The sequence below is a fragment of the Ursus maritimus genome, unplaced genomic scaffold (assembly GCF_017311325.1).
Source record: "Ursus maritimus isolate PB19 unplaced genomic scaffold, ASM1731132v1 scaffold_21, whole genome shotgun sequence".
Lineage (NCBI taxonomy): Eukaryota > Metazoa > Chordata > Mammalia > Carnivora > Ursidae > Ursus > Ursus maritimus.
In genome coordinates, this window is record NW_024424564.1 from 56,684,530 (window position 1) to 56,712,121 (window position 27,592).

Below are 27,592 nucleotides of genomic sequence, written 5' to 3' on the forward strand. Positions count from 1 at the left end.
TTCCACCGTGGCCGGGAGGGGGCCACATCCCACACGTTCTCCCCCACCTTGATGCTGGCGTCAGACACGTGTCCATGAACGTTCCACCGTGGCCTGGAGGGGGCTATCCCGGAAACACAGCCCCCTGTGGAAACGCTGCCCTCTGACACCTGCCGGAGGAGCTGCCCCATGGCCTGGCTACTCCCATCCTGGGGGAGGGTGTGCGCGGGGGGTTGGGGGTGAGGCAGAGCCACCTGCCTATCGGAGACACCTGTGTCTTCTGGTTGCATGACACTGTCCCCCCATAGCTGCTGCCCCCCATTCCTCAAGCTGCCTCCTACAGTCTGCGGGGACCCTGGGGAAGCCAAGGGGGCTATAGCTGGCCTCAGGATTGTTCTGAAATCGTACTCCTGTGGCCCAGAAGGCCCTGTGCCCGCTGCTTCGGATGGAGCAGAGGGAGGCAGGTCTGAGCCAATGGTCTGCAGCGCCTCCTCCAGGACAGGGGTCACGCCAGTGTGTGCAGGCGGCTCGGCCTCCCGGGCTGTGGGCAGGAAGTCTTGGATGCTGAGGCCCTCAGAGAACGGCCCCGGCCCGTCCACCAGCCCCGGCTGTGGCTCAGCTCCCGGCCCCGAGCCACGGGCCCCTGCGGCTGGAGGCCTGAGCTGCCGCGGCTCCTGTGCATTCGGACGACCCCAGGCAGCCACATGCTGCTGCCCTGCATACCCAGCATCACGGCTGCAGCCTCCCGCGGGGTGCTCGGGGCCCGGTGACGGAGCCTGAAACACAAGTGGGTGTTGGTCCCCCAAGCGCAGTTCTGCAACCGGCGCCAAAGCTCATCAAGTGGGGAGCCACCGGGACAAGCCAGACCCCGCAGCCACTGTGTTCCCAGGGCGGTGCGGACCTGGGCCCCAGCCCTCACCTGGGAGCCGGCAGCAGGGAGGACGGCCGGTGGCTCTGGGGCCTTCCCCTCAGACACGTCCTTCAGCATCCCCTGAAATTCAGGCAGCAGCGCTGAACACCCAGCCCCGCACAATCCAACCCAGAGCCTCCACACCCTCACCCAACACACATGGAAGCCACAGCCCCAACTGCCCACACGGGCCACAGCACTGAGGCGAGAAGGGCCTGGGCCTAGAGAGAGCACTGAGTTACCAACCCTCTCCCAGAACCCAGGTCTGCGTGTACTCTCGGGGGCTCCGAGACCCCCGGAGCCCAGGGGAAGAGCTCCCATCAGAAACTATGGTGATACCTGAATGTGCTTCTGATCTTCTACGAGGAAACGTAGCCGAGCACTTGCCAGTCGGTGCCTCTGGATTTTCCACAGTGCCTTCTGCTCTCGACGAGCTGCTTCTGCGGACAGCTTGCTGTAGTGGTCAACCAGCGCCTGCCTAAAGCCACGCCCAGAGAGACCCAGCTGCCACAGTCGCCCACCACTGTCCGGCTGGTGACCTGTGGGCCAGGATGGCTCTCCACGGCAGGGGCCCTCGGCACCTTCCCAGGCCAGCAGCTGGTCCCCGTGGGCCCCCACGGCACCTGCAGGGGCCTCACTGGGCAGGTCTTTCTGCCCCCCAGACTGGGACCCTGGTGGGCAGGCACCTAACCAGGGCTCAGCAGACTTCTGCTAAGCAAATAACAGAACGAGCCCCTGCATGGCCCAAAGCAAGAGGACAGACAGGAGGCCCGGGGCTGCCAGGCCCCCCGCATGAGAGGCACCTTCCTGTTCTGCTGGTACAAACTCCAAAGAACTAGAGAGAAATGCAAAAGGGTACACAGAGTGCAACACAAACGTGGCATCTGCTCCTGGCAGCTCTCCCCGCACGTTACTCCCGGAGATTTTGGTCCTTTCTCTAGCAGGGAACTGGGTCAGACCTGGACTGGCTAATTCCCATTTGGCTGCCCCAGACCAGGGACAACAGCCCCTACACCTCGCTGTCTCCTATAAACAACACAACAACATCTACCCCCATGCGTGCACAAGCCCACACGTGCAGATGCGCGCACATGTGCACACGGGCAAGCACACACAAGACACACTCTCCATGAACAGCACCTAAGGTCAGGACGACTGCGACCCCGAGAGACAACAGGCAGGAAGAGACAGTCCCCCCACAAAGGTGCCCCTGGGAAACACCGGCTCTGCTGCCAGCTTACGGGAGAGGTAGGGGAGGGCAGGACAAGGGCACCACAACGAGATAGCCTCTCGGCCGCTGGGCTGGACAAATGCTCCCGTCTGTCCAGCTGTCGGGCTGATCGCAGGTTTAAAAATAAGTAAAGGCAGAGGAACTGTTAACCCAGCAGAAATAACGAGACAGAGCAGGAGAGGCGAACCCAGTGTGCACACCTTGTCTGGATTCCAATCCACACTAACCAACCACGAGAAGACGCCCTGAGCACAGGTGGACACACCTGAGCACAGCAGAACAGCCAGAGGCACTCCGCCCAGGTGCACGTTGGGGTTCGGACCCCTACTCTTCCTACCTTAACTCACACTTGAAAATCTTCAAAATAAAAAGACGACCATCACAAGATCACACCAGGAGGGTCAGCCCAGACTGACCACCTCGCCGCGGCCGCCTACCTCGCCTTCCTCTCCAGCTGCTCCTCCAGGGCCCTCAGCCTCCTCTCCCTGTCGTGGAGTTCTCGCGCATAGCTGAAGTCGTCATCCAGAGCCTCCTGCCTGGCCACCCGGCGCCGCTGCACAGCACAGCACAGCACAGCACACAGTCATGCAGGTCAGAGCCGGACCCCACGAGCCCGCGCCCACCCACGGCCGCACGCCTACCTCCTGGTCCTTCACAAACTGCTCCTTCAGCCTCTGAAACTGCTCTCGCTTGCGGGCATCCAAGGTCTGCCGATCTGCATGGAGACGGGAGGGGGCGGTGCGATGAGGAGCCGGCAGCAGGTGGCCCCGGAACCACAGAGGGCGACCCGAGCCACACGTACCACTGAGCGCTCGCAGGACTCTGGAAGCTGCTTCCCGGGCCTGGACAATCAATTCTTGCTTTGCAATTTCCATTCGTAATTCCTGAAAAAGACCGTGTGTAAACACATCCGAATTCTCTATCCCCTCCTCTAGGACGGCGTGAGAGCGGGACTGCTCGGACCCCATGCAGGCCCCTCCAGGGGCAGCACCCCCTCCAAGCAATCCGGGGCCGAGCCCCCATGCCTGCACACACCCACCCTGGAGAGGACCGGGAGCTCAGGGCAGGCTTCCCCCATAGGGATGGAGGGCCGGCCCTCTCCCCGCCTCCACCCCTGCTTGTTCTCTGAGGTCTGCCCGGGAGGCCAGGCCGAAAGGGCTTCCTATCAAACCCCTCCCTGGGTACACAAAACATTCAAAGCTCAGCTCCTGGTACCTCAGCCCCTTCTGAGCAGGAGAGGAGCTCACAGAGGCCACCGAGTGCAGGAACCTCTGGTCCTGCTGCCCAGGACTGGGCCCGTCCACCGCCCAGCCAGCTCCAGAGAAGAGAGGACAGAGCCCCTGCCCGGATGTCCCCCACCCAGACAGAGAACATCAGGGGCAGCCTCCCCATCAGCCCAAGACCCTTAGAGGGGAGGGAGGTGCAAGGAAAGGCCCCAGCCCCATGGCACCCCGCACCTTCTCCTCCTTGCTGATGGAGCTGTGGCGTGCCACCCGCTCCATCCGCCCCACGTAAATGGCACAGTCCCTCTCGACCTCCTTCAACTCCTCAGGGGAGAAAATCACCGAGATCCGGGGGACAGGGACATCAGACCAGTAGAGGTAATGCTACCAAGAAAGAAAACCTGCAGTGAGCCAGTGACACACAGACCTGTGCCCACCTCTGCTTCTGCTCCTGGTGACCCATGGGGACAGCTCCCTTTCTCAGAAACGTTCATTCACCCAAGGGGCATGGCTCCCAGGACATCCCAGACGGGTTGCGTAGGGTCTCTGCCCAGGCCAGGGCTGCCTCCCAACGACCCTCCAGAGGCTGTGAAGACCTCTCCTCAGCCTCCCCCACTGCAGGAGCGTGGGCTACAGGCACGGGCACCCACGCCCTGAGGTCAGCCCGGACAGAACAGACCCCACCCCACTGCTGGCCAACCCCCTGCTCTGCCCCCTCCCCAGGGAGCCCCAGCCAAGAGCTCACCAGCATCCGCCCCCTCCCCATGTCCTGGCAGCTCCCGTCTGTTCTCAGCCCAGCACAGGAGGGACCCCACCAGCCACAGGCTGAGCCTCCTGGCCCCTCCCCAGCCCCGTCCTGGGCAGCCCACCTGCCTCCCTGCTCAGAAAGCAGCAGCCCCTCCTCACACAGGGCTTCACCCCACGGATGAAGAGGTTGCTCTTTGGAGCCTGGCAACCCTCCGAGCCACGAGGACACAACTCCCTAAAGCAGCCTGGGTCCATGTTCCTGTGGATGCAGCCCATACCTGTCCCACTGGGGCAGTTTCCCACGGGGAGGGATGGAGTAAGCCCACTGCCCCTTGGCCTCGGGAACGCCTTTGCTTTTCATTCTGTCATGGTCAAGCTCCCAGGGACTCAATGGAGCTGCTTGTGACACTCAGGGGAAAATGAGAGGTCACCACAAACTAAGGACAGATGGCCAGGTCTCAGGGGACAGGGAACAGCAGCGGGACAAGAAGCGGCAGGAGGGCGGGCCCGCTCACCCGGGGGCAGCAGAGTTTCAACAAATTGATGGTCTTCCCGCAGACGTACACATCGTGAGCGATGTGCTTCAGGAACACGGGGACGCAGGCCTCCACCTCTTTGGAAATGAGCACGTAGCCGTGGGTCCAGTAAAACTTATCTAAATGGGGGACAGGACACACGGCTGGCTGGGGTCGAGCACAGGCCCTGACCCACCTGATGTCAGAGGCCCAGCCTAGCAACCGGCAGCCACCTACCTCGGAAGCCCAGGTACTCATGGTTCACCTGGATCATGAATTCGCCATAAGCGTCTCTGAAGACCCCGCTGTACACCCAGTCGTGGATGAACCTGCCAGGGTGCCCGGGCCAGCCGTGAGGGGCATGCGGCCGGGGGGGGTCCGCCCCCTCCTCCCGCACAACCCCGGCCTCAGCAGATGTGTGACGAGAGCAGCATGCGGACCCCACCTCGTGTAGGGCTCACAGCTGGTCTTCAGCAGGGACAGCAGCACCGGGTAGTGCTCGTTGCTGCAGTTATCCAGAGCCTCCTGGTACAGGTAGGACAGCAGCTTCACTCCCTGGACACAGCACGGGCAGGGGCTTCAGTGCGCACAGCGCTGGGCTGACGCCCGGCAGCAGCCCCACCACCGGGGCAACGCTCAGGAGGAGCCCAGAACTCACTGTGGGGAATGCAGTCTCAGGTTCTCCGCCGCTGCTACCTGGGAGTGCTGCGCCAACGCCACAGAGCTCGGCCAGGTACCTAGACGCAGAGGTCGCGTGAGCCCAGGTGAGCAGACAGAGCGCCCACGTCAGGCGACACCAGAGCCAAATGTCCCCCAGGCCCACCTCTGCCCGCCTTCAGGCTCCAGCTTTAAAGGCACCCGGACGTCAAGGACTCCAGTTCCGAGCTTCCCGCCTGCCCACCCCCCCACGCACCCTGTGCATCTCCACCCCCTTCTCAGGCTTGGACAGGACTCAGAACCACCCTGAGTCCATGACCCTCTCCTGCACCTGCAGCACCCCACCTCACGCTGAGGGACACCCCCTCTGGCCTGGACGACCGCCCAGACCCCACCCAGACCCCTCGCCCTCTCTGCCCTGCTGCAATCTACGTCCACATGGCGGCACGGTGCCCCTGCCCCAGCACCCTCGAGGTGCCCCCAGACTCCCGCCGACCTCACTGTACCCCACCTCCAGCTCTTCTGCCCGCAAGGTTTCCTCTCCCACTGAACCCTCCTCCCCAGCATCCCCAGGCCCTCATGCTCCCTTCTCCAGAGGGCACCTGCCACACCACTCTGCCTGGTGTTTACAAACTGGCCCGTGAGCGCCAGGGGCCAGGTCTGTGGGGACCCCGTGTGCCCTTCATGCAGGAGCCCCCAACCCTAGACAGGGCCTGCCACAGTAAGCCACCAACAGACACACAGCACACAGCACCTGGGGAGACCGTCGGGAGCAAGGGCCCCTGTTCTCACAAGCCTTTCGTGGCCCAGCAAGTCCCACGCCTGCCCCCATATGGCCCCCACACTCAGCCGCCACGCCGAGACTCACCTGAGCTGCCGGCCCAGTTTCTTGAAGAGAAACCCAATGGTGAGGAGGCTCAGGGTGGGCGGAGTGGAGAGGACGCAAGCGCGGTAATACTGCAGGTACTTCCTCAGGCCACTGGTGAAGGCCTGTCGGGCAAGGAGGCTGGGAGGAGGGCAGCCGGGCACAGGGACACAGCCGCTGAGCTCTGAACTTGAAGGATACGCTGGAGCTAGGGGAAAAGGCTTGGCTCCCATCCCCCAACCCTCGGGCTCCATCTTCCAAGGAATGGAAATCTATGGGTCATGCCCAGGCACCCCAGCCTAGCTGGAAGCAAGGACCCTTCACGGCATCCCAGGGCCCAGACCAGCTACACCAGGAAACTGGGAACTGCGGGTCCCAGGGGGGAGTTCTGGAAGGGGTAGCCAGGCTCTGCATGCAGGTGCCAACTCTGAGAGGGTCTCCGGCTGCTCAAACCATCGGGCTCTTGGCAACACACACATCCTGGGCTGCACCACAGCAGCAGGACCCTAGCTCAGCTCCCGTGTTCACAGGAGGTCTGCACGGAACACTCCGGAACAAAAGTCAGTCCACCCACCAGCCACATCCCATGACCTGGATGGCGGTCCCTCCCACCTTCACCAGTTTCCTTGCCTCCACAGGCCCGGCCTGCACCGTCTCAAACCTCAACCTCATCAGATCACCCAACAGCACTGCCACTGGGCCACCAAGTGAAGGAACCTGTGCAGCCCAGCCCCCACTGGGCCCCAGCATCCTGCCTCCTCTGCTCAGCCTTCCGGCTGCTCTTCTCTCAGTTCTCCCAAAACGCCCTGCTCCATCTGGATGCCTGCCCCTCCCAGCAGGCCCCACACCTGCTGTCCCAGGGGGGCTCTACCCAGCATATGGGCCGACTATAAGATTCTCCAGAAGAGCTGGCTCAGCCCCGGGTCCGAGAACTTCAGTGCCACAAATAAGGGAGGACACTGTGTCGGTCGCTGTGCAACTCCCTGAGGACCCAGCAGGGAACAGGCAGCACACGTCCAACCCCATACTGCCCGGGCCCCCGAATGCTGGCCACACCTGTATCCCATGGCCTAAACATGGCTGCCCAGGTTGGCAGTGAAGGGACAGCAGAACTAAAACATCATCCCTGAGGACCCCGTTCCTGAAGAGGGACTGTCAGCTTTTCGACGTTGCTAAGGAAAAAGGCTTGCGCTCAGCGTCCTGGGGAAGAACTCTGAGGCTGTCGGGTAGGTCTGGGACCGCCGCGAGGCTGAGGGCCGTACCTGGAACACGAGGCCCTTGCTGCAGGAGGAGTCCAGCACCGGCTGCAGAGAGAAGCGGCTCAAGCGTGCATAGTGTGTCCCGCACTCGGCCACCTCTGAGAGGAGGCTGCTGATGCTCTCAGGGGAGGCTCCAGACACATGGACACCCCGCCTCACCACGAAGGTCTGAGCTGGCTGGACAGGGCAGAGGAGAGGCTCCGGAGTCAGGCACCCAGAGCCCAACATGGTAGCATTGCCCCCTTCCACCCTTCCGCCCTCTCAGCACAACGCAGACTGTCCCCAAGACTGGATGCCCCAAGCTGAGGCACACAAACAAGAGCAGGGGCCACAAAGCACCCCCCGACCATCCCACCCTGGGAATAAAAACACACACACACAGAAACAAGGGATCACTTTTCACGGACCACACTGAGAAAGAGCACACGTCTAACTCGTCAAGCCAGCTGCGGGTGAGGGTGCAGGAAGACACACCGCCCCCACCCTGCCCAAGAAGTGCAGGCAGAACACCTGGAGTGCTTGTCATCAGATCTGATCACTCGACTCGCGGGGACGCGTCCAAAGGAGGTAACACATGGTTGCTGCTGAGCTGTGTCATCAGTCACGGGGGAGCCGCGAAGGCCAGCCCACCGTGCCTCTGGCACAGCGGGCAGGGAAGGCCAAAGAACCAGCCCTAGGCATCCCAGCCAACAGCATCTCTATCAACAGGCTCCAACAGACACAATACCTCCCAGCAGGTTAAGATGGTAAATGTTTTGTGTATTTTACTGCAATTTAAAGGAATCTTAAAAAAAAAAAAACAAAAAACCCTCCCACCAAAGAAAAGCTCAGGACCAGATGGCATTACCAGTGAATTCTACCAAACAATTAAAGCACTAACATCAATAGTTCTCAAACTCTTCCAAAACCCAGAAAAGGAGAGAATACTTCCTAATTCTAAGAGGCCAGTACTGCCCTGATTCCCCAGGAAGATAAAGACACTATAAGGAGGGAACACTACATGACAACATTCCTCATGAACAGAAATGTAAAAATCCTTGATAAACGTAATCTCAGGGTCGTGGGATGGAGCCCCCCCATGGGGCTCTGTGCTGGGCATGGAGTCTGCTTGAGATTCTCTACCTCTCCCCTTCCGCCCCCCCCAATAAATAAATAAATCTGAAAAAGAAAACACTAACAAATCAAATCCAGCAGCATATGAAAAAGAGGGGTTTAGCATACAAAAGTCCATCGAGGCAGTCTCCGCTACGGGTCCCACTGGGCCGCGGGCCGCTGCAGGGATAAAGGCAGCACCGTGGCAGAAGACATCAAGACCAAAATCAAGAACTATGAGACTGCCCCTGTGGACAGCCTTCCCCAACCAGAACCAGACCAGGAGCCGCTGCAGAACTATCTACGTGACTGCTAACAGGGGAGACATCTCCGTTCGTGAACGGCACCAGCACCCCTACAAGTCCCGCTGCCCCACATCCTGGGAGTCGGCCTGGGACAACTGCGGGGCAGAAGGCACGTTTCCTGGGAAGATCTGAACTGGCTCCACCGACCTCTCCTCTGTCCTCCATTCTGCTCCCAGGGGGTGAAGGGGCACCTGTGTGCCTGTGATCCCCAACCTGGGGTCCTGAATCATGGCTTAGCTAATGATACACACTCACTGGAGAAGTGAAAAAAAAAAAATCATTGTAATAAACCACATTAATAGAATGAAGAAAAAACAGGATTATCTGAATTGGGGCAAAGAAAACATTTCACAAATTCCAACACACTTCCACGGTAAACACACGCACTCAGGACATACAGGGATCCCCCGCAGCACGACAAGCCCCCAGCTAGCGCCACGCTCCACGGTAAAAGACTGAAAAAGGGTTTCCCTAGCACAACAGAGGCACGAACATCTGCTTGCACCATTTCTGCTTAAAATAGCACTTGAGGGGTACCCGGGAGGCTCTGTCGGTTAAACATTGGACACTTGACTTCAGCTCAGGTCATGACCCCAGGGTCGTAGGACTGAGCCCTGTGTTGTCAGGCTCTATGTTCGGCGGGGAGTCTGCCTGGGATTCGCTGCCTCTCCTCTGCCCCTCCTCCTGCTCACAGGCTCTCTCTCAAATAAATAAATCTTAAAAAAAAAAAAAAAGAACCAAAATTGGGGCGCCTGGGTGCTCAGTCATTAAGCGTCTGCCTTCGGCTCAGGTGATGATCCCAGGGTCCTGGGATCGAGCCCCACATCGGGCTCCCTGCTCTGCTGGGAGCCTGCTTCTTCCTCTCCCACTCCCCCTGCTTGTGTTCCCTCTCTCGCTGGCTGTCTCTCTGTCAAATAAATAAATAAAATCTTAAAAAAAAAAAAAAAAGAACCAAAATAATCTTTAAAGACAGACATCTAGACCAAATGAACAAAAGAGGAAACCCAGAGATAAACCCTCACATATATGGGCAATTTTCAATAAGGGTCCCAAAACTATTCAGTGGGGAAAGGACAGTCTTTTCAACCAACAGTGCTGAGAAAACTGGATGTCCACATGCAAAAGATTTAAGCTGGATCCTCCTCTCACACCATATACAAAAATTCACTCAAAGCATGGGGTGCTCCTGGCTGGCTCAGTCAGTAGAGCGTGCGACTCATGGTCTCAGGGTCCTGAGTTCAAGCCCCACCCACACTGGATGCAGAGATTATAAAAAAAAAAAAAAAATTCACTCAAAGTAGACCAAACACCTCAACGTAAGAACTAAAACCAAGGAACTCTTAGGTGAGCACAAAGGCAAATCTTCATGACCCGGATTTGGCAGTTTCTCGCATATGACACCAAAGGTATAGGCCACAAAATACAAATAAACTGGACTTCATGAAAATTAAAAACTTGCATGCTTCCAAGAAAACTATAAGGAAAATGAAAAGACAACCTACAGAATAGGAGAAAATATTAGCAAATCATGAATCTGACAAGGGATTAATACCCAGAATATATAAAGAACTGCTACAACTCAACAATTCAACTCAAAAATGGGCAGAACGCAAATAGACATTTCTGCAAGGAAGATACACAAATCGTCTATAAGCACATAAAACATGTTCACTATCATTAGTCACTACGGAAACGCAAATCAAAACTATGAGACACCAGTTCACTCCCATTAGGACAGTTACCTTAAAACAAATAAAACAGCAAGTGTGCAAGAGGACGCAGAGAAATTGGAACCCTCGTAGGATGCAGGAAGGCAGGCACAGCGGTGCAGCTGCCGTGGGAAACGGTTCGTTGGTTCCTCCAAAAGCTACACATACGTGGATCAGAGGGCCCAACACCTGAACTCCTAGGTATGTACTAGAAAGAACTGAGAGCAGGGACTCAAACTCTTGCACACACACTCACAGCAGCACATTCACAATGGCCAACCCACGTATCCACACGGATGGATGCATGAATAAAACGTGGTACATAATACACGAAGTAGTCCTTAGACAGGAAGGAGCTGCTGACACCTGCCCCGACCTGGGGGAGCCCTGCCGACACTGTGCTGAGTGACGTAAGCCAGACACGGAAGGACACATCCTGTCTGGTGCCACTCCGAGGAGGCACCTGCAGTGGTCAGGCTCAGGGGGACAGAGAGCAGACAGCGGGGCCGGGGGCTGGGGGGAGAGTGCGTGATGGAGACCGAGTCTGGGAAGTTCAGGTTGGGAAGATGAAAAATCCTGGAAATAGTGATGATGCTCACACGACACTGGGAATGGAATTAATGCCACCAAATAGCACACTTAAAAGTGGTTAAAAAAAAGTGGGGGGGGCGCCTGGGTGGCACAGTCAGTCAGGCATCGACTCTTGATTTCAGCTCTGGTCCTGGTCTCAGGCTCGTGAGACTGAGCCTTGCGGAGGGCTCCGCGCTCAGTGAGGAGTCGCTCCCTCTGCGCCCCCCTCCAGCTCGCATGCACACACACACACTCTAAATCAATAAGTAAATAAATCTTAAAAAAAAAAGTGGCTAAGATGGTAAATTTTAACTTATGCATATTTTACCAAAATGAAAAAAAAAAAGGAGGGGTTGCTTCCATAGTAGGGCCATAAAAATGGCATTCTAGAAAGTTTCCCGACGTGGCCCTTGCAGCAGTCCCTGCATCACACACTCACTGAGGAGTCTGCTGGAGAGCATGTCTCCAGGGCGACCCCAGGACATGCGTCGAGCACACACCCAAGTTCAAGAACAGCCACTACGTAGGAACATTTAAGACGCAGAGAGGCGGGGCGCCGAGACCGAAACAGGCTGCAGAGTGGTGTGTGTGAGGCTTCATGCTTGTAAATACTGAGGCCCAGCAAGAGGCAAAAGTGGCTAAAGTACAGCTTCTGTCCCGAACGAGCAAGGTCCCGCCCACCGGCAAGGAGACAGGCCCACGGCACTGAGTAAAGCCAGTGACAGTCCCCGAGAGCCGCGGGGCCCCTTCCTGCAAGGCAGGTGCTCCTCGGGGGGGGGCGCTGAGTGTGCACCCTGTCCGAGCACAGGGAAGGGTCAGAGGGCCCCTCAGCACCTCCTGAAGATGGGCATGGAAATGGCGGGCACAGTCCATTGTCTCACCAATCGTGATAAACAGCTCACTTCTGTTCAGTTTTAAAAGGAGGTTCATAAACAAAGACTTTCTAGAACTGAAACAAGAAGACCATGGCCATGACCGTGGACAGGCCATGGAACCAGCTTCCCAGCCCACACTCTCCCTCCCCCCGCTCAGAGGCTGGCATCTGAGGCCACCCGCTTACTGCACAGGCTCCTATCTACCCTGTAAAGTGCCAGGCAGCCAGCAGACTGACAACATGGTGTTGGTGCCGTCCCCACACGCCAGCACTTGCTTACCTGGCAGAGGGAAAACGTGGTAGACACGACCCCAATCAGGACGTTCAGCGCATCTTTCACCAGCTCGCACTCCTTCACCAGGACCGGCAGCGGGGCCTGCAGCAGACCCCCGCCCAGCACCTGCAGCTCCCCGTGGCAGAGCCGGCAGAACCTGTCGAAGGTGTCCCTCCCGGCCTCCGTGAGGTAGGGCTCCTCTCTGTGGCCAGGGGGGCTGTGTGGGAGACAGAGGACGGGGCACTGAGTGGACGGAGCGACACGTACACCTCAGCTGCATGAACAAAAGGCAGGGGGGAGAGGGACTAAGACCAGAAGCAGCAGCACGTGCCCCCACCCACCCGGTGCCCAGGGGCACACGCTGGTCCTCAGGACAACCATAGCAACAGTCTTTATGTTAAAAATAAGCACAACGTCCACAGCAGCATTATTCACAATAGCCCAAAGGTGGAAACAGCCCAGGTATCCACGGACAGATGAATGGATAAACAAAATGTCACCCGTCCATAAAGTGAAGCATGATTCAGGCTTGGAACGGACGCTGTAACAGCTGCTACAACATGAGTGAACCTCGAAGACATTATACTAAGTTAAATAAGCCACACACAAAACTGTATGCTTAAAAGGAGCATGACAAGGACGCCCGGGTGGCTCAGTCGTTAGGCGTCTGCCTGAGGCTCAGGGCGTGATCCCGGAGCCCTGGGATCGAGCCCCACATCAGGCTCCCTGCTCCACATGGGAGGCTGCTTCTTCCTCTCCCACTCCCCCTGCTTGTGTTCCCTCTCTCACTGGCTGTCTCTCTCTCTGTCAAATAAATAAAAAATCTTGTAATAAATAAATAAATAAATAAATAAATAAATAAATAAATAAATGGAGCATGACGGTGCATTTTATGCTATGTACATTTTGCGACTTCTGTGAACCGAAAACAGAGATGATGACAATGGTGCCAGGAGGCCGGCAGGGGGAGCTCCCGGTCAGGGCAACGGGCAACCCCAGCAGGACCAGACCCACCCAGCAGGTGGACCCCCATTTAGCTCGGGCAGCGCACTTCCTCCTGGGAGGGCACAAAGAACCACAGGATCTTGGCCCCCCAAAATATCTGCCCCTCCCCCTGCTCGTGTTCTTTCTCGAAAGTAAATAAAATCTTTTTTTTTTTAAGATTTTATTTATTTATTTGAGAGAGAGAGAGCAAAAGCAGGGGGAGCAGCAGAGAGAAAGAGAGGGAGAAGCAGGCTCCCCACTGAGCAGAGAACCCGACCCTGGGCTCATGACCTGAGTGGAAGACAGTCCCTTAACCGACTGAGCCACCCAGGTGTCCCTCTCTCACAAACAAATAAAAAGAAAATCAATCCTTTTTAATTGACAACGCTCATCAATCATTCTTCTCATTCGGCAAGTACCTGAGTGCAGGGGGAGCAGCGAGGCAGACAAGCCCAGCCTCCCGGGGGCAAGCACTATAGACAGAAGAAAGGAGGAAGCACCGACTTGGACCCCAGGGCCAGGGAGGGCTCTGAGAGGCCCTGGGAGCAGTAAGAAAAGGGGTCAGTGTGAGTGGAGCTGGGGGGTGCGGGGAGGCCCTCAATCCAGACCAGGGGCAGTCATCAAGGGTAGCAGGCAGAGCAATGATGTGCTCTGGGCTGTCCCCGGAAGGTGGCATCAGCTGTGTGGAGGCTGCAGGAGGGGCAGGAGGAATCAGAGAGGCCAGTCCTGAGGCGTCCAGGTCTGCAGGTGGGCTGTGGCCAGACCACGGACATTTGCCCTCACTCCCTCGGGGAGAGAAGAGCGTGAGAAAAGACCTCTCGAGTTTCAAGGTTCTTCTGCGCCTTCTCCAGGGAGTCGCTCAGGACAGGTGCAGTCCTGCCCCCCTCTTCCAGGGTCGACGCCAGCACCACCGTGGCCATGTGTGCCCCCTTTGGGGATTCTGAGCTCAGGCAGAAAAGCCCATGAAGGAAAACACCAAATTCCTCTTGTCCCCACAGAGAACTCAGCCGTCAACATAATGAAACCACTGCCCCCAGAATGGGGGCCGCCACAGAGACACGGCAGAGGAGGGCAGCCTTCAGACCCACGCGGGTACTTGGGGTGAAGCACGGGGGAGGGGTCCTCCAGGGGGTCTCAGAGGACAGAGCTGACAGTCCCAGGGCTGCGGGCGGACAGGCAGCTCTGCTTCTGGAGGGCAGCACCTTCCTTAGCTGCCCACGAGCCAGAGCTCATGGTAGGAAACTAGCAGGTGGCTGGGATTTAAACTGAAACAAGTTTAAAAGATTTGCCCAATGAACTAGAGCAAAAGGCCTCAGGGGTCAGCAGTCAGTGGGATCAGGTTCACACCAGAACGGGCAGAGGAGGATGTCTGGAGAAGGTGAGTCTGGGGCCCACGCCCACCTGAGGGTCTCCCTAAAGAAGCCACCATGTGTGCACTGCCAAGCATGGGTTCTCGTCCTGGGAGCTCGGGGAAGACCGCTGCGGCACTCCTCGCTGCTGGAGCTCTAAGGTCAGTGGCCTTCAGGGGACACCAAGGAGATTAACTGCGCTCAGCAGAACAGGGGCAAGGACAGAGACCTGGTGAGCAATCATATCTCCTAAACAGTGACCTAAAAAGTAGGAACTAATGAATGAAATACCACTAAGCACATATTTACAAAAGAAAGTGCTAACTTGTTGGCCCACTTTTGAGACATGTGAGGCGTTAGAAGCAAGTGGGATAGCTCTGTGCACACAAGACAGGAAGTTTCAGGACAGGACAGACAAGGCAGCCCCCACCGGTGGTGCTGAGGGAAGCAGGGAGTTGGCCATCCCTGGAGGAATCCGCTGCGGGGGGGCAGATGACCTCACCAGCAGGAGTGGTGCCCAAACACAACCGGCACTTAACTGTCCACACCCCGACACGTGCCCATTCTCAGAAGACCCTGCTGGGGCCCAGGCGCTGCATCAGAAGGCACCGCACTCCTGCTAACCCTGCCCCTTCCATCCCATGCTCCCCAAGGTGATATTCCACAGAACTGCCAGCAGATGAGATCGGACAAGAGGGTCCCAGGAACAAATACTGGGAAATGTGTGTCTTCTGTCCCCATTCTGGGAGGTTTTCAGGGACACCAGAGCTTTACAGACTCTGAGAGGTCCTGAGTGCAGAGGCCTCTGGACCCAGATGAGCCCAGGGGACGAGATGCTGGCACCGGTCAGGGCAGCACTGCTATGACCGGAACTTGTCAGCCAGAGAGCACCACTGTCAGTCCTCGATGTAAAGACCAGTGGACCCAGAGACCGTTCCCTCACCAGCACCCTGTGCCCTGGCCCCAACTACACAGCCTGCCGGGCTGCCCTCGACGGCTCTGACTGGGAGCCTCACGGGCAGCACATAACTCAGGTGCCAACTGACTCTGACTTGCAGAAGTTACTGGCACTGGGGAACCTCCTTGAAGCCTGCAAGTCCTTCCCCTCGGTGTCTGTCTCACTTCCCAGGACCCAGGCCAGGCCACACAGTAGCCTGACTGAAACTTCCGGGCACCTAACCCCACCACAGCTGCTCTACCAACAACTGCCTGAGCTCTCCCGAGTAAAGGTCACATTCACACATGGTGGGGGGGGGGTGCGTTTAGTGGCAAAGGCTCACATACCATCCAACTTGCTCCCAGCACCTCCGTTTGCTGGCCTCGTAGGTGAGCACGGCATCCCACAGGTCGATGTCCGGAGTCATGCCTGGTTCAGACTGGGAGTCAGGAGTCAAATTAGATGCTGACTGGAACCCTTCGTCGTCGGACTGATCCACACTCTGAGGAACCTGGAGACCACAGGAAAGAAGGAAACATCACGTATGCCTTTGGAGTCAAATTTCACCCAAGTGTGGTCAGAATTCCAGGACTTCCCCACACACTCCCCATTACAAGAAACACCCAGCAGAATGTTTCCTCTACTTTTCCCGAGCATGCCACTACTACACAATGTTTTCACTCCCACCGAGTCACTTAAGGGATTAAGATCATCAACTTCCAGTTGCATAGAACATGTAAGTATCAATATAACTTACAACTGAATTTATCGTGAAATGCTTCTGATGTGCAAGTTCCATTTTGGGGAACCCAGCATAAAAGAAATCATAGTAGGGACATGGGGGCAGCTCAGTTGGTTTGGTGTCTGCCTTCGGCTCAGGTCATGATCCCAGGGTACTGGGATCAAGTCCCATGTCGGGCTCCCTGCTCAGCGTGGAGCCTGCTTCTCCCTCTCCCACTCCCCCCCCCCACTCGTATGCACACTCTCGCTCTCTCTCTCAAATAAATAGATAAATCCTTTAAAAATAAAAAAAAATCATAATAAACAAAAATTTATGCACACCAAAATGTTTGTTATAGCGAGAATTTTTCATAGTAAGGGAGTGAGTACTGATAGCACTGAAATGTTCCAGCAACATTTATAAGGCTGCAAAACACAAAGGCCAACAATGATTTACTAAGGTAGGAAACATCCCACGTCATAGGTGGAAGAACGTGCACAAAACTGCACACACAGTACGAACAAAACTACTGCACGTGGTTCCTGAGTACTTGATATGCGGCCGAACTTGTTACTTCCTTATAATTAAAGGTAAACAGCAACCCTAGAGAGCAGAGTAAGTGACCTGACAACACGTCCAGTTAGAAGGTGAAAAGCAGCACGCCGCTTTGGCCTGCAGGTGGGCAGCGGGGTCCTTGCCCACCCAGGTGAAGCCCACTCCAGCAGCCCTGCCTCACCACGGCTCAGCTACCAAGTGACAGGGACTCGAGCGCTATCCTACCTTTACCAAGACCAAAGGAAGGTCAAAGGAGGCATTTCCAGCTGCCGGGGAGCTGGATGCAGGAAAGCAAACACTCTACCTTAATGGCCAATCCAGAGAGGTCTGCACTGTCCGGCATCGGGGGCAGGTCCAGTCGGACATCCATGTCGTAAGTGCGGCTGTGCACGAGGGCGCCGAAAAGCGAGACCCGGGTGTCTCTCTCAAACCTGTCACCCCAAGGGTCCCCGTATGAGAAGAGCCCCACTGTGGGCAGGCCAGTGCCTGGGGCCGCCTCCATCACCTGAAGCGCCTTCTGGATCATGTCCTGACATAAGTACTCCTCTCTGGAGATCAAAGACTGAACGTCCATCTCAAACACACTCAGGTCGTAGCAGTCGTAGCCGCTGTAGGGCACGTTTCTCCCCACATGCTTGTTGTTAAAGAAGTAGTCACGCTTGCGCTGCAGCACCTGAGGGGGGCCACTCCCTGCCAGCTGAACCAGGAGGTCCAAAACAGACCCCACCTCCACCAGCGGACAGCAAGGGGCTGCTAGGACCTCCTCCACAAGCTCCTCCAAACGGTCAGCCTCAGGGCCGAGCCCACCCACTCTCAAGTCGAAGGACAGCATGAGGATCTTGTTCTTCACTGGGAGTTTCGAGAGATCAGCCTGAAGTTTATGAGTCTCATCTTGAAAAAGATTCGTGAAAAGAGCATTGTAGGCCACCCTCTTGAGGCTCTGCTTTGCCCTCTTCCGGCTCACGCCGTGCTGGCCCAAGTGAGCCTTTGCGGCCGGCAGGAGGGCCTCGCACAGGTCGTCGAACAGCTGGGGGACGCTGGCCATGCCCACCCCTTCTCAGTTCCAGGCCCCTAGGCAGTGGGAAAGCGCCCCAGCCGGGCTGCACTCCGGCCTCTGAAAAGCAGGGCGTGGGAGCGGATCAGACCGGGCTGAATGCCAGGCGACCCCGAAACCGACACCCGGAGGATCACTGGCACTTTCAGGTTCTTGCCCTCCCTCTGCCCACTGCCACCCCACCGCCACCCCGCCGCCCGCGGTAGCCTGCAGAGCGCCAGCTCGCCCCTTGTCGCACCCACGAGCCTTCACCCTTTAGGGGGTCACGGAAGTAGGACAATGCTGAGGAGACTGCGCGAGGGCCGTACACAGTGGACGTGGCCCGCTTTGCACGGTCTGTCGGCGTCCCGAGAGGGACGGGGGGGGCTGCGCGCCGTCGGAGGAGGGAGTGTGGGGGTGGCGGCAGGCAGAGTCCCCGGGAGAGACCTCGCCCCGCGACAAGACCGCAGCGCCCGCTCCCGCCACCACCATCCCCGCCCGCGGCGTCACTGCCTCGCGACCCCGCAACACCGCTAAAGCGGGCGCGTGGGAACTGCGTCATCGGGAGGGCCAGTGTGGGGCGGGCCTGGAGGTGCGGCGGGCAGGGCACTTCCGGTCTGGAGGCCCGTGGCGGGCTAGTCAAAGGAGGCGGAGTCAGACTTTTGCTCAAGTCTTCGGAGATCGGGAGAGTGAAAGCTAACAGAGGGGGCACTCGCTAGGGGGGCTGCGCACGCCAGGAGTGGGGGCTGGAGCGGGGCCCCCCGCTGGACCCCGGTCGTCGCCGCGTCCGTCGCAGACCCAGCCCGAGCGCGCCCCGCGGGGACGCAGGGACCCGAGCCCTGTGCGCCGCGTCTCCTCCGGTAAGTCCACCGCCCTGCAGCTCCGGCCGGGAGCGACCCCAGCACCCTGACTCCTGCTTCTCTCCCGCGGACCAAGGCTGCCAACCTCCTCCTCTGCTTTTGCCGCAGCTCGCTGGGCCCGGGCTGCAAGTCTACCATTCCGAAGAAACCCATATGTGCTGGTAAAGTGACTTTTAGGGTTCACGGGACTAGCTTGCCTGCGGAACCCTGAGCGGACCCCCACGGGCAGGTGCGGGCGCCCCTGGAGCCCGCGGAGCCCGCTGCCGTCGCGGACCCAAGGCTGGAGGGTAAGTTTTCCCCGGATTTCAAGCTCCGGACGCTGTGTGAGGCGCTCCAGGCCCTGTCCTGGCGGAGGGGTCGCCTTTTCAGAACTGGACTGCTCGGTCAGAGCTGCGCTGCTGACGAATTTGTCTGCTCTAGAGAAAAACCTCTGAGAAACGGGCCCCCAGAAATCACAGTGCTTTGGGGGACCCCCCTTTCTGGGACCCAGCCAGTTCTGTGTTTAAAACTGCGGTGGCTTCTCATGTGCATTTCTCACTAAATGGACTGACTTAACCAAAAGTAGCCAACCCGGGGAAATACAGGACCCCTTGGCATGTTTCCTATACTTGTGTCTGTGGCAGAGTTGGGACACCGGTCATTTGTTCCTACAGCCATGCTCTTTATGGGGAAAATGCTTGGCTGATTTTGGCAGGATGCACAGTGCACCTCCCATCAACAGATCCCTCAAGACCTCTCCCCAGAGGAAAAACAACAAAAAAACCTCTTCCCAGAATTAAAGAATACTCTAGAAACAAAAGAATACTCTAGAAACTCAGGGCCTTATTATCCCCCCTACTCGTCCCTATAACACCCATCCTACCTGTGAGACAACCGATGGCAGAGGATGGAGTTTTGCCCATTTCCTCTGAGCAGCACCCTGCTGTTCCTGACCCCATGTGCTACTGACAGTGAACTGCTCACCATAACTGACCTATGGGGTGCATTTTCTAGTATTCCAGTAGGTAAACTAGGCCATTATCGTTCTGCCTTCACCTGGACACAATGCCCCAGGGTTCCAGAGCCCTTCTCACTGTTCACAAACCTCAGAAGCTGAATCAGATGCTACAAAGTTTTCTGTAGGCTACGCTTTGTTACAATATATAGATGATTTGCTCTTCTGTTCCCCTTCTCCAACCTCTTCACAGGAGGAAGCATCCACCTGTTAAAACTTTTAGCTTTAACAGGACATAAAAGCTCCAAAGAAAAATGGCGGTTTACTTAAGCTCGGTAACAATACTTAGGGCGCCTAACTTCAGAACGACGACATTTGGATCCAGGTAGACTTCAAGGCATCCTGAACTCCCCCAAACGTACAACTAAGTACCAGTTACAAGGCTTTCTGGGACTGGCTGGCTCCTGTCACAACTGGATCCCAAACTTCTCTTACAGCTCAGCCTCTACGTACTTTGCTGAAAATGCAGACTTGACCCTATTATTTGGAAAGATCAGAAAGACATAGTTTAGGGGACTTTAAAGAAAAGCCTAATAAAGTCCCGTGCCCCCAGACATCCTAATCGTCGATTTCCTCTTTTCTTCTTCATACATGAGAGGGAAGAATCAACAGCAAAGAATCATCAGAAAATCATCATCATCCTGAACTCTTGCTTTTCTCCATTGGATGTCCATTTAGAACAAGCCCTCCCAGCTTCTTCCTGCTTTTCCATAAAATGACGCTCCTCTTTGCTTGCTGGACTTGCCTTTGGTGTTGCCATAGTCCACTTGTCCCAAATTGCAATTCTCTGCTATTCCTGGATAAACCCATTTTTGCTGGTAAAATAACTTTTATTTTAAGGTTAACAGAAGTGTAGGAAATGAAGGCGGGGCCATCCATGCAGAGGTGGGCTGGGGGGGCGGGGCTCCAGGTCACTGCCAGGGACAGAGTGCCCCTGAGCCAGTGCCCTGGACAGCTCTGTAGCCTGGCCCTCTGCACAAAGGCCTCAGACAGTGGTGTACTGGCGAATGTTTCATAACTGGCTCTAGGGGGACTAGCTTGTATTGTCATTTCTGGGGTACAGACTTCCACCCTGGCCAACTTCAAGCAACCAGGTCGCAGCACTCAAGAAGGAGCTGGAAGAAATGCACAGTGAGTTTGTCACTGCAATGAGCTGGTTCAGGACAGCACCTCACTCCCCGAGACGTGAGCCCCTCTCCCCACAGAGCTCTACGGCAGGACTGTCCCCCCACACTCCCTGCATTCAGCCTCAGCCCTGTCCCCAGCCTCACCGGCCACCTGCAGCATCTTCCACTGTGCTTCCAACTGCCCTCTCAAGTGTATCAGGGCCTGCAGGTCCTCTGGGGAGGCCATGGAGAAGGGACCCAGGATGGGGGGTGCCTCTCCATGCAACACCCGGCCCAGGACCCCCACAAGCTGGGATGGGGATTCCTGGGCCAGGAGTAGAGGTGGAAATAGCAAGTCACTGGTCTCTCCCCACCTCCCACCTCCCACCCACAGCATGTCCACCCTGCCCAACTCACCTGCTCCACTAGGACCAAGACTCGGCCCCCTGCTGGCCCCCGTAGGAGTGCAGCCAGGAGTGCAGCTTGGGGGTCCTGGAGGCCATGGGCTGGTCCCAGCACCACCAGGACCAAGTCAGGCTGGAAGCCATAGGCCAGGGGCAGCACAAGGGCCAGGATGCAGCTTAAGAACCCACCCGTTGTCTGCGGAAAGGACAGCAGCATAGCTCCAGCCCCTCAGCCAGGGGTCACCCCACCTCCCACAGTCCCATCAGGAAGTCAGGAAGGGCAAATGAAGGCCAGGAGCTGGCCCCCCTGAGGATGCCAATGAGCAGCAGCCGCCCCACCCCGTGACCCCACCACTCACCCCTGGCAGTGGCACAGACACGTGGAACGTGGACAGGGCAGCTGCTTCTTTGCCTCTGATGCTCAGCCACAGAGTCCTCCTTCCAGGAAAGAGTGAGCACATGCACACACATGCAGGGCTGTGAGATGCGGCTCACCCTCCAGAGCCCAGACAGCAGAAGGGGAGGGGCAGGAGAGCTTGGGGGCAGCTGTGCTGGAGACCCTCCCAGGAGCTCCTCTGCCAAACTCCAGCTGTGGAAGGCCCTGCCCACCCTCCCCCATGGGGACCCAGGATGACGCGCCCACCCACATGCAGGACTGGATATACACACACCCTAAGTGTCCTACCCATCACTGGTAAGGTCTGGGGGCCGATCCAGCTGTCCCATGGCCACACACAGCACCCTAGAAGAAGAGGTGACCCCAGGACAGACTGCACTCACCCAGCCAGGAATCCATTCCCAGAGCCCTCCCCATGGGGTGGAAGCAGGAGCGGCGTGCCCGGCCAGGGCAGGGGTGCCCACGAGCTGTGCCCTGAAGGCTCGGCTGGCAGGTGAGGCTCACCTCTGGGCTCTGTGGGACAAGCCGTGCGAGATGGCCACCTCCAGGGTGACGGCTATAGCTGGGGTCGTTGCGATGCCGCTGCTCACCTGTGGGGGGCAACCCTCAACCAGGCACAGAGGGCCATCTGGCCGTCTACGGAGCTGCCATCTGTACCACCTGAGCCCAAACTCCTCCACTTCTGGAAATAAGATGCTTAAAACTACACTTTAAATCATCACCTTCACCTCACTGTCAGAGAGTACTTACTTGAGAGGACTGCGTGACCCTGAACTTGTGACCGTCCCTAAGAGCTGTTCTAGGAAGGGTCCATATAGTTCTGCACCACCCAGCCCTCCCGTGGACAGGCCATCTGTTGTAGGCAGGTCCTGGGCCCTGCCCCCAGCTCCATGGCCACCCTCGGCCCATCCCAGATGCCCCCACCTGTCCATCCAGGATCCCATTCAATAGATGCAGGACCTTTCCAAGTGCAATGAAAGCCGTGTCCTGGGCCAGGGCCTTGTATAGCCTGCGATGGGAAACCAGAGGGACATGTGGACAGGAAGTGACACAGTTACCATAGCGCACGTGCACACATAGCCCCATCCTTCTCCCCAGGCCCTCTCTGCCCACCTGGCCCAGGCCTGTGTCTCCTCCTGTGGGGCTGACCCCTCTTGAAGGAGGACCTCGGGGGGTAGGACAAGGGCAGCATCCAGCGCAGTCAGGGCAACAGCCGTGCGGACAGGGGGTGTGGGGTGGAGGTGCAGCTGGTCCAGGAGGGAACTCAGTACAGCCGAGGTCTGGGCCTCTGCTGCCTCGAACTTGGGTCCTCCAGGTGACACAGGTGAGGGTCTCTCCTCTGGGGACCAGGTGCTGGAGCTCAGTATGGGGGACGACCCTAGGGGATGGCTCAGAGTCAAAGCCACTGCGTGGGAGCCCGACCCTGCCGCCCAGCTTGGGCCACACTGACCTTGCTGCCGAAGGCTAGTCCAGTGAGGGGCCTGGGCTGCCCGGACACTCTGGATGGACTCCAGGGCACTGTAGGGAGAAGCAGGAGCAGTAAGGCCTGGCCGCAAACCCCCAGCCCTTCCCAGCCTCCTGCCCCCATACCTGTGCTGAGGCACCATGGGCCCTGACAGGGGCGGGGCAGGGTCACCCAGCAGCGCCTTCACCACCATGCACACTGACTGGGACAGCGACTCCAGGTGGTAGCCTCCCTGGGAGCAGGGACAGGGCAGAGATTCGACTAGACAGGGCTGGCAGTGGGGCGGGGCGCCACCATCCCAGACAGGACGCCCCACCCTACACAGCAGGCCCCCTCCGACTGCACCTCCACACCTGGCCGGTGAGCCCTCCCTGCTGCCACAGTCACCTCCAGCACAGCACAGACGCGGCCGCCGGCCAGCACCTGCAGCAGCTGCGTGAGGTGGGCGAAGCACTCGGGCGTGGCCTGCATCTGCCCCTGGAACCAGAGCCAAGTGTGAAGGGGGCCTGGCCCGGGACCCCAGAAGCCCTCCCCAGCCAGGCCAGGCCCTCACCTCGGGATCCCCAATCGCTGAGTCAAATCCTGCTGAGATGAGCACCAGCTCAGGGTCAAACTGTGCACAGGTGGAGACAGGCAAGAGGGGGCCTGGAGCAGGGGTGAAGGAGGCCCCTCCAGAGAGTGCTCCCCACCCACAGGGCGCTGTTCTGCTCCAGGGGGGTCGGGGGAGGGGGGAACTCTGGGCACAGAATCCCCCTGCCATGCTTCTCCCACCAACACCACACCTGCCCCCCATGCAGTTACCTCAAAGGCCACAGGGAGCAGCACGTGCAGGAAGGCCGCCATGTAGTCAGCATTTCCCATCCCAACCTGTGGCCACCGGGCATCAGAGTTGGGCCCTGTGGTGGGGGGGGGGCGGGGCTGTGGGGTCTTTACCCCTGGGGCCCAGGCTCTGGGGGTGACCCTGGAAGGATGCCCTGGACTACGTGGAGGCCTGGGGCTGTGGGGCAGGCGATGAGGCCTGGGGGAGGAGGGGTAAGCACCTGGTTCCAGGGCAGGTTCACAGTGAAGCCGCGGCCCTGCCCCCTCCCAATGGCATCTGCATCCGACTCCCGAAGATATGGCCAAAAGCGACCATGCTCATACCGGTGCCAGGAGAAGTAAAGAACACTGCGGACAACCAGCCAAGATCAGAAGTCGGAGCTCAAGGGTCAGGACCTCAGCCCCACGGCTCCCAGCAGGGGGTCGCAGGGAAGGCTGGTGACCCCAGCTCACCTGGGGTCATCCTCAAAGATGTACTGGGTGCCCTGACCGTGGTGGACATCCCAGTCGACAATGAGGATCCTGCGGACAGGTAGTGCAGAGGTCACTGAGGGGCAGGGCCTCCCACCTGGGGAGCCCACCCCAGGAGGGAAAGGACTGAATGCGGCCTCTCAGCAGCCCACTGCACCACTTCCCGTCTGGCCTGGGCCCCCGCCCCATAGTGGCCCAGGACGCACCTGTGCAGACCATGTCTCTGCTGGGCATGTTTGGCTGCCAAGGCCACGTTGTTGAACACACAGAACCCACTGGCAGCAGCCCTCTGGCTGTGGTGCCCAGGAGGTCTGCGGGTGGAAAACGGACACATCAGGGCTGTCCTGTGCCCTCTCGGGGCCACCCACAGGGGCGGCAGCCCAGGAAGAGGACAGCCCTCACCTCACCAGGGCAAGCCCGTTGTGCGCGGCTCCTGTCAGCACAGCATCCACCAGCTGCAGCGCAGCTCCCGCGGCCAGCCGGGCACAGTGGAAGGTGCTCTGTGGGGGCAGGGGTGCCGATGAGCCCCACCCACCACACCACAGGCTCTGCCCAGGCCTGTGCCCAGCTGCAGGTCCCAGCAGCAGCAGCAGGTAGGGAATGCAGGGCATGTACACGTTCTTGAACACTGGGATACTGGCCGGTGCGATTGGGAGGGGGGGTGTCCCCGGGACGCACCGGATGGAAGTAGACAGCATCGTACTGTCCAGACAGCTTGAACACTGGGATACTGGCCGGTGCGATTGGGTGGGGGGGTGTCCCCGGGACGCACCGGATGGAAGTAGACAGCATCGTACTGTCCAGACAGCTTGAACACTGGGATACTGGCCGGTGCGATTGGGTGGGGGGGTGTCCCCGGGACGCACCGGATGGAAGTAGACAGCATCGTACTGTCCAGACAGCGCCCGTAGCTCCTCGGTGCCCAAGGCCTGGGTTCCTCGCAGCAGGGACACATACTCTGGGCTGCAGAGGGGCAGGAAGGCAGGGCAGGATCACCAGCAGGCCCAGGAAGGGGAGGAGAAGGAGGGACCAGACGCTGGTGGGACCGCCCACCTCACTGTTCCCTCCCCCACCCACCCAGTGGTGAAACCGGCGGGTAGGGGACACGCTGTTTTCAAGATGCGGGCAGGCTGGGCAGCCCCACGTCCCAGGCGGCCTCCTCTGTGGCATGTGGCTCCCCAGGGTCTGACCTGTGTACCAGGCCCAGCTCTGCCTCGGAGGCCTCTCGAGCTGCCAACTGTAGACACCTCTGCTCCAAGCCCCCCTGCTGCAGGCGCTCCAGGGCTGCAGTCAGGCGCTCAGGACGCTCGATCTCACACTCAGGGCTGCGTGGACACAGCGCTCAGCGTCCAGAGCCCCCTCTCCATCCTCCCCCCTCTACCAGGTCACGCTTACTCTTCCCAGAGCAGCCGGGCGGCTGTCATTTCCTCATGGTACACGAGTGCCGTCCTCATGGCCCAGCCTCCCCTGAGGGGGGGTGGCGCAGGTGGGTGCACTGCCTGTTCCCTCCTTGCAGCCCCGGGGAGCAGCTCAACCCCTGGGCCACAGCTGGGACGGTGCTCACGGAGCCTGGGCACGAACGCGCAGAATCCAGGCAGGGAAGGAGGCCGCAGGCCGCGGTCGGAGTCGACAGGGTGGCTCCCGGGCACAGGTTTCCGGCTTTCTCAGACTCCGACCCGCACGGTCCGGCCCCTGCCGCCCAAAACCCCGCCCCCAAGCGCGGCCTGACCGGAGAGCGGCGGGCCAGACGCCTGGGGCCCGGGGCTCCTCTGCGCGGTCCAGTCCTTCCCCCTCAGCGCTCCGGCCAGAGCTCCACCTCCCCCTCCAGCCCCGAGCCGGAGGCGGGTGTGGGAACAGGCGGGAGTGGGAGTGGACGGGCGGGAATGGAAACGGGCGGGCGTGCGAGGGGGCGGGTGGGGGGACCCAGGGCCAGTGTGCCGCGCACCCCGCGGACTGTCTGTCACGGCGGCACCACTGAGTGTTTCCGTCCGCCCCAAATCTTCCCCAGACCCACGCTGACCGCGCACGCCAGAGCGTCAGACACGGCCGCAGCCCATCAGGGCCGGCGCTGCCCTGGGACCCATCCTAGCCAAGGCTCGAGGAACAGCTGCGAGTGGGGGGGGCTGAGGCCGGGGGCCCGCAGGAACAAGGCTGCAGGCAAGAGAGCCCCTGCCTGGGGTGCGTCGGTGTAAGAAGGTAGTGGCAGGGCCCGACTGAAGCTCCAGAAAGACCCTGGCCGAAGAGCCGACGAGTCGGAGGGTCGGGGTGGTGGCAGAGGAAATGCACAGGGGCCGCGGAAGCGTGAGGGCGAGTCGGGGCAGGAGGCCGAGCGGCGGAAAAGGCTAACAGAGGGAGGTCTGGGCAAGGAAGGAAGGGAGGGAGGGAGGGAAGCAGCGCGGCCTCAGCCACAGAGCAAGATGGCCCGAGAGAAGAGGCACACGGGAACCGAAGGCCTGAAACCCAGGGGCTCTGCCCACCGGGCCTGGGGGCGGGCCTTGTGGAGGCGGGGCCCTGGGGTCCCGGAAGCGGTGTTCACAGGGGGACGGGCCGTGGGGAGGCCGGGCGTGAGGAAGGGCGGGCTTGTTAGAAGGCGGGGCCGGGAGCGCAAGTCCTCGGGACTTGGGGTCTTGGAAGCGCAGGCAAGGGCTAGAGTGCCACCAATCCCCTCCCTCGGTGCTCCAGAAGTGCAGGAACGACCTCTACGGCGGGAAGAATACAGCCGGCGGCCCCGACTGGGCCCTACCCCCTGCGGCCCGCGACCACCCCCACCCCCACGGCTCCTCACGGCCCTGACCAAGGCACCTGCCCGCGCCGGCTGCGGGCGTTCTACCTAGGCTCTGAGAAGACTCCGATTGGCTCATTTTGAGTCAGGTGCCCGCCCCTGAGCCAATCACAGCGGCTATGGAGTGGCGTGCTCTGAGTGGCCATTCTGGGCCACGTGGCTGCAGGGCGGAGCCTATGGCGGACCGCGCCTCCCGGATCGCTCTGAGCTGAGGGTCCTGGCAAGCGTCGGTCCCAGAGGCATCGGAGACCCCCAAGCAGAGAAGGCCGGTGTCCACTTTGGCAACCTGTCTGACCATGCTTGGCTGGGTCGGCTGTTCCCGTATGCAGCCGAGCTCCAGGCTGGAAGAAGGGGGACAGCCTGGCCCCGCTTTCGGCGCACCTGCCGTGGGGACAGGTGGGAGGAGCCAGGGCAGATGCAGGAGCCCCAGAGTGGCCCCCGACCCAGCTGTCAGCTCTCCAAGACGTCCAATGGCTGGCAGAGGGCGGCGCGGGCTCGCCGTTGG

The 27,592-nt window shown here is 59.1% G+C and overlaps 2 protein-coding genes and 1 pseudogene across 4 annotated transcripts in view; 1 reads left to right on the top strand and 2 right to left on the bottom strand.

The window, feature by feature from the left end:
- Nucleotides 1–18,307, bottom strand: part of TUBGCP6 (tubulin gamma complex associated protein 6) — a 25,495-nt gene extending 7,188 nt beyond the window's left edge. Inside the window, exons 1-16 of the mRNA XM_040637757.1 lie at nt 17,061–18,307; nt 15,828–15,991; nt 12,217–12,427; nt 7,390–7,563; nt 6,131–6,252; nt 5,264–5,342; nt 5,051–5,160; nt 4,843–4,934; nt 4,606–4,745; nt 3,578–3,727; nt 2,908–3,004; nt 2,762–2,835; nt 2,558–2,673; nt 1,229–1,367; nt 899–970; nt 1–755 (exon numbers count right to left, since the gene is read on the bottom strand). The exon at nt 1–755 is cut by the window's left edge and continues 13 nt beyond it. Of these exons, the coding sequence (XP_040493691.1) occupies nt 1–755; nt 899–970; nt 1,229–1,367; nt 2,558–2,673; nt 2,762–2,835; nt 2,908–3,004; nt 3,578–3,727; nt 4,606–4,745; nt 4,843–4,934; nt 5,051–5,160; nt 5,264–5,342; nt 6,131–6,252; nt 7,390–7,563; nt 12,217–12,427; nt 15,828–15,991; nt 17,061–17,801 (3,236 nt within the window). The 5' untranslated portion in view covers nt 17,802–18,307. The remainder of the gene's footprint in view (nt 756–898; nt 971–1,228; nt 1,368–2,557; nt 2,674–2,761; nt 2,836–2,907; nt 3,005–3,577; nt 3,728–4,605; nt 4,746–4,842; nt 4,935–5,050; nt 5,161–5,263; nt 5,343–6,130; nt 6,253–7,389; nt 7,564–12,216; nt 12,428–15,827; nt 15,992–17,060) is intronic.
- LOC103674098 lies at nt 8,387–9,427 on the top strand (annotated as a pseudogene).
- A 2,145-nt stretch (nt 18,308–20,452) lies between the features above and the next one.
- Nucleotides 20,453–27,592, bottom strand: part of HDAC10 (histone deacetylase 10) — an 8,133-nt gene continuing 993 nt past the window's right edge. Inside the window, exons 1-20 of one of the 3 annotated variants that reach the window (XM_040637753.1) lie at nt 25,701–26,050; nt 25,496–25,630; nt 25,172–25,268; nt 24,708–24,805; nt 24,512–24,616; nt 24,288–24,356; nt 24,056–24,182; nt 23,817–23,882; nt 23,569–23,628; nt 23,403–23,492; nt 23,141–23,247; nt 23,001–23,068; nt 22,664–22,928; nt 22,475–22,559; nt 22,055–22,140; nt 21,839–21,895; nt 21,513–21,591; nt 21,167–21,349; nt 20,915–21,074; nt 20,453–20,758 (exon numbers count right to left, since the gene is read on the bottom strand). In XM_040637753.1, the coding sequence (XP_040493687.1) occupies nt 20,748–20,758; nt 20,915–21,074; nt 21,167–21,349; nt 21,513–21,591; nt 21,839–21,895; nt 22,055–22,140; nt 22,475–22,559; nt 22,664–22,928; nt 23,001–23,068; nt 23,141–23,247; nt 23,403–23,492; nt 23,569–23,628; nt 23,817–23,882; nt 24,056–24,182; nt 24,288–24,356; nt 24,512–24,616; nt 24,708–24,805; nt 25,172–25,268; nt 25,496–25,630; nt 25,701–25,759 (2,007 nt within the window). In that variant the 5' untranslated portion in view covers nt 25,760–26,050 and the 3' untranslated portion in view covers nt 20,453–20,747. Of the gene's footprint in view, nt 20,759–20,914; nt 21,075–21,166; nt 21,350–21,512; nt 21,592–21,838; nt 21,896–22,054; nt 22,141–22,474; nt 22,560–22,663; nt 22,929–23,000; nt 23,069–23,140; nt 23,248–23,402; nt 23,493–23,568; nt 23,629–23,816; nt 23,883–24,055; nt 24,183–24,287; nt 24,357–24,511; nt 24,617–24,707; nt 24,806–25,171; nt 25,269–25,495; nt 25,631–25,700; nt 26,051–27,592 lie in introns of those variants that run through there. The other 2 variants (XM_040637755.1, XM_040637754.1) reach the window with 2 other exon arrangements.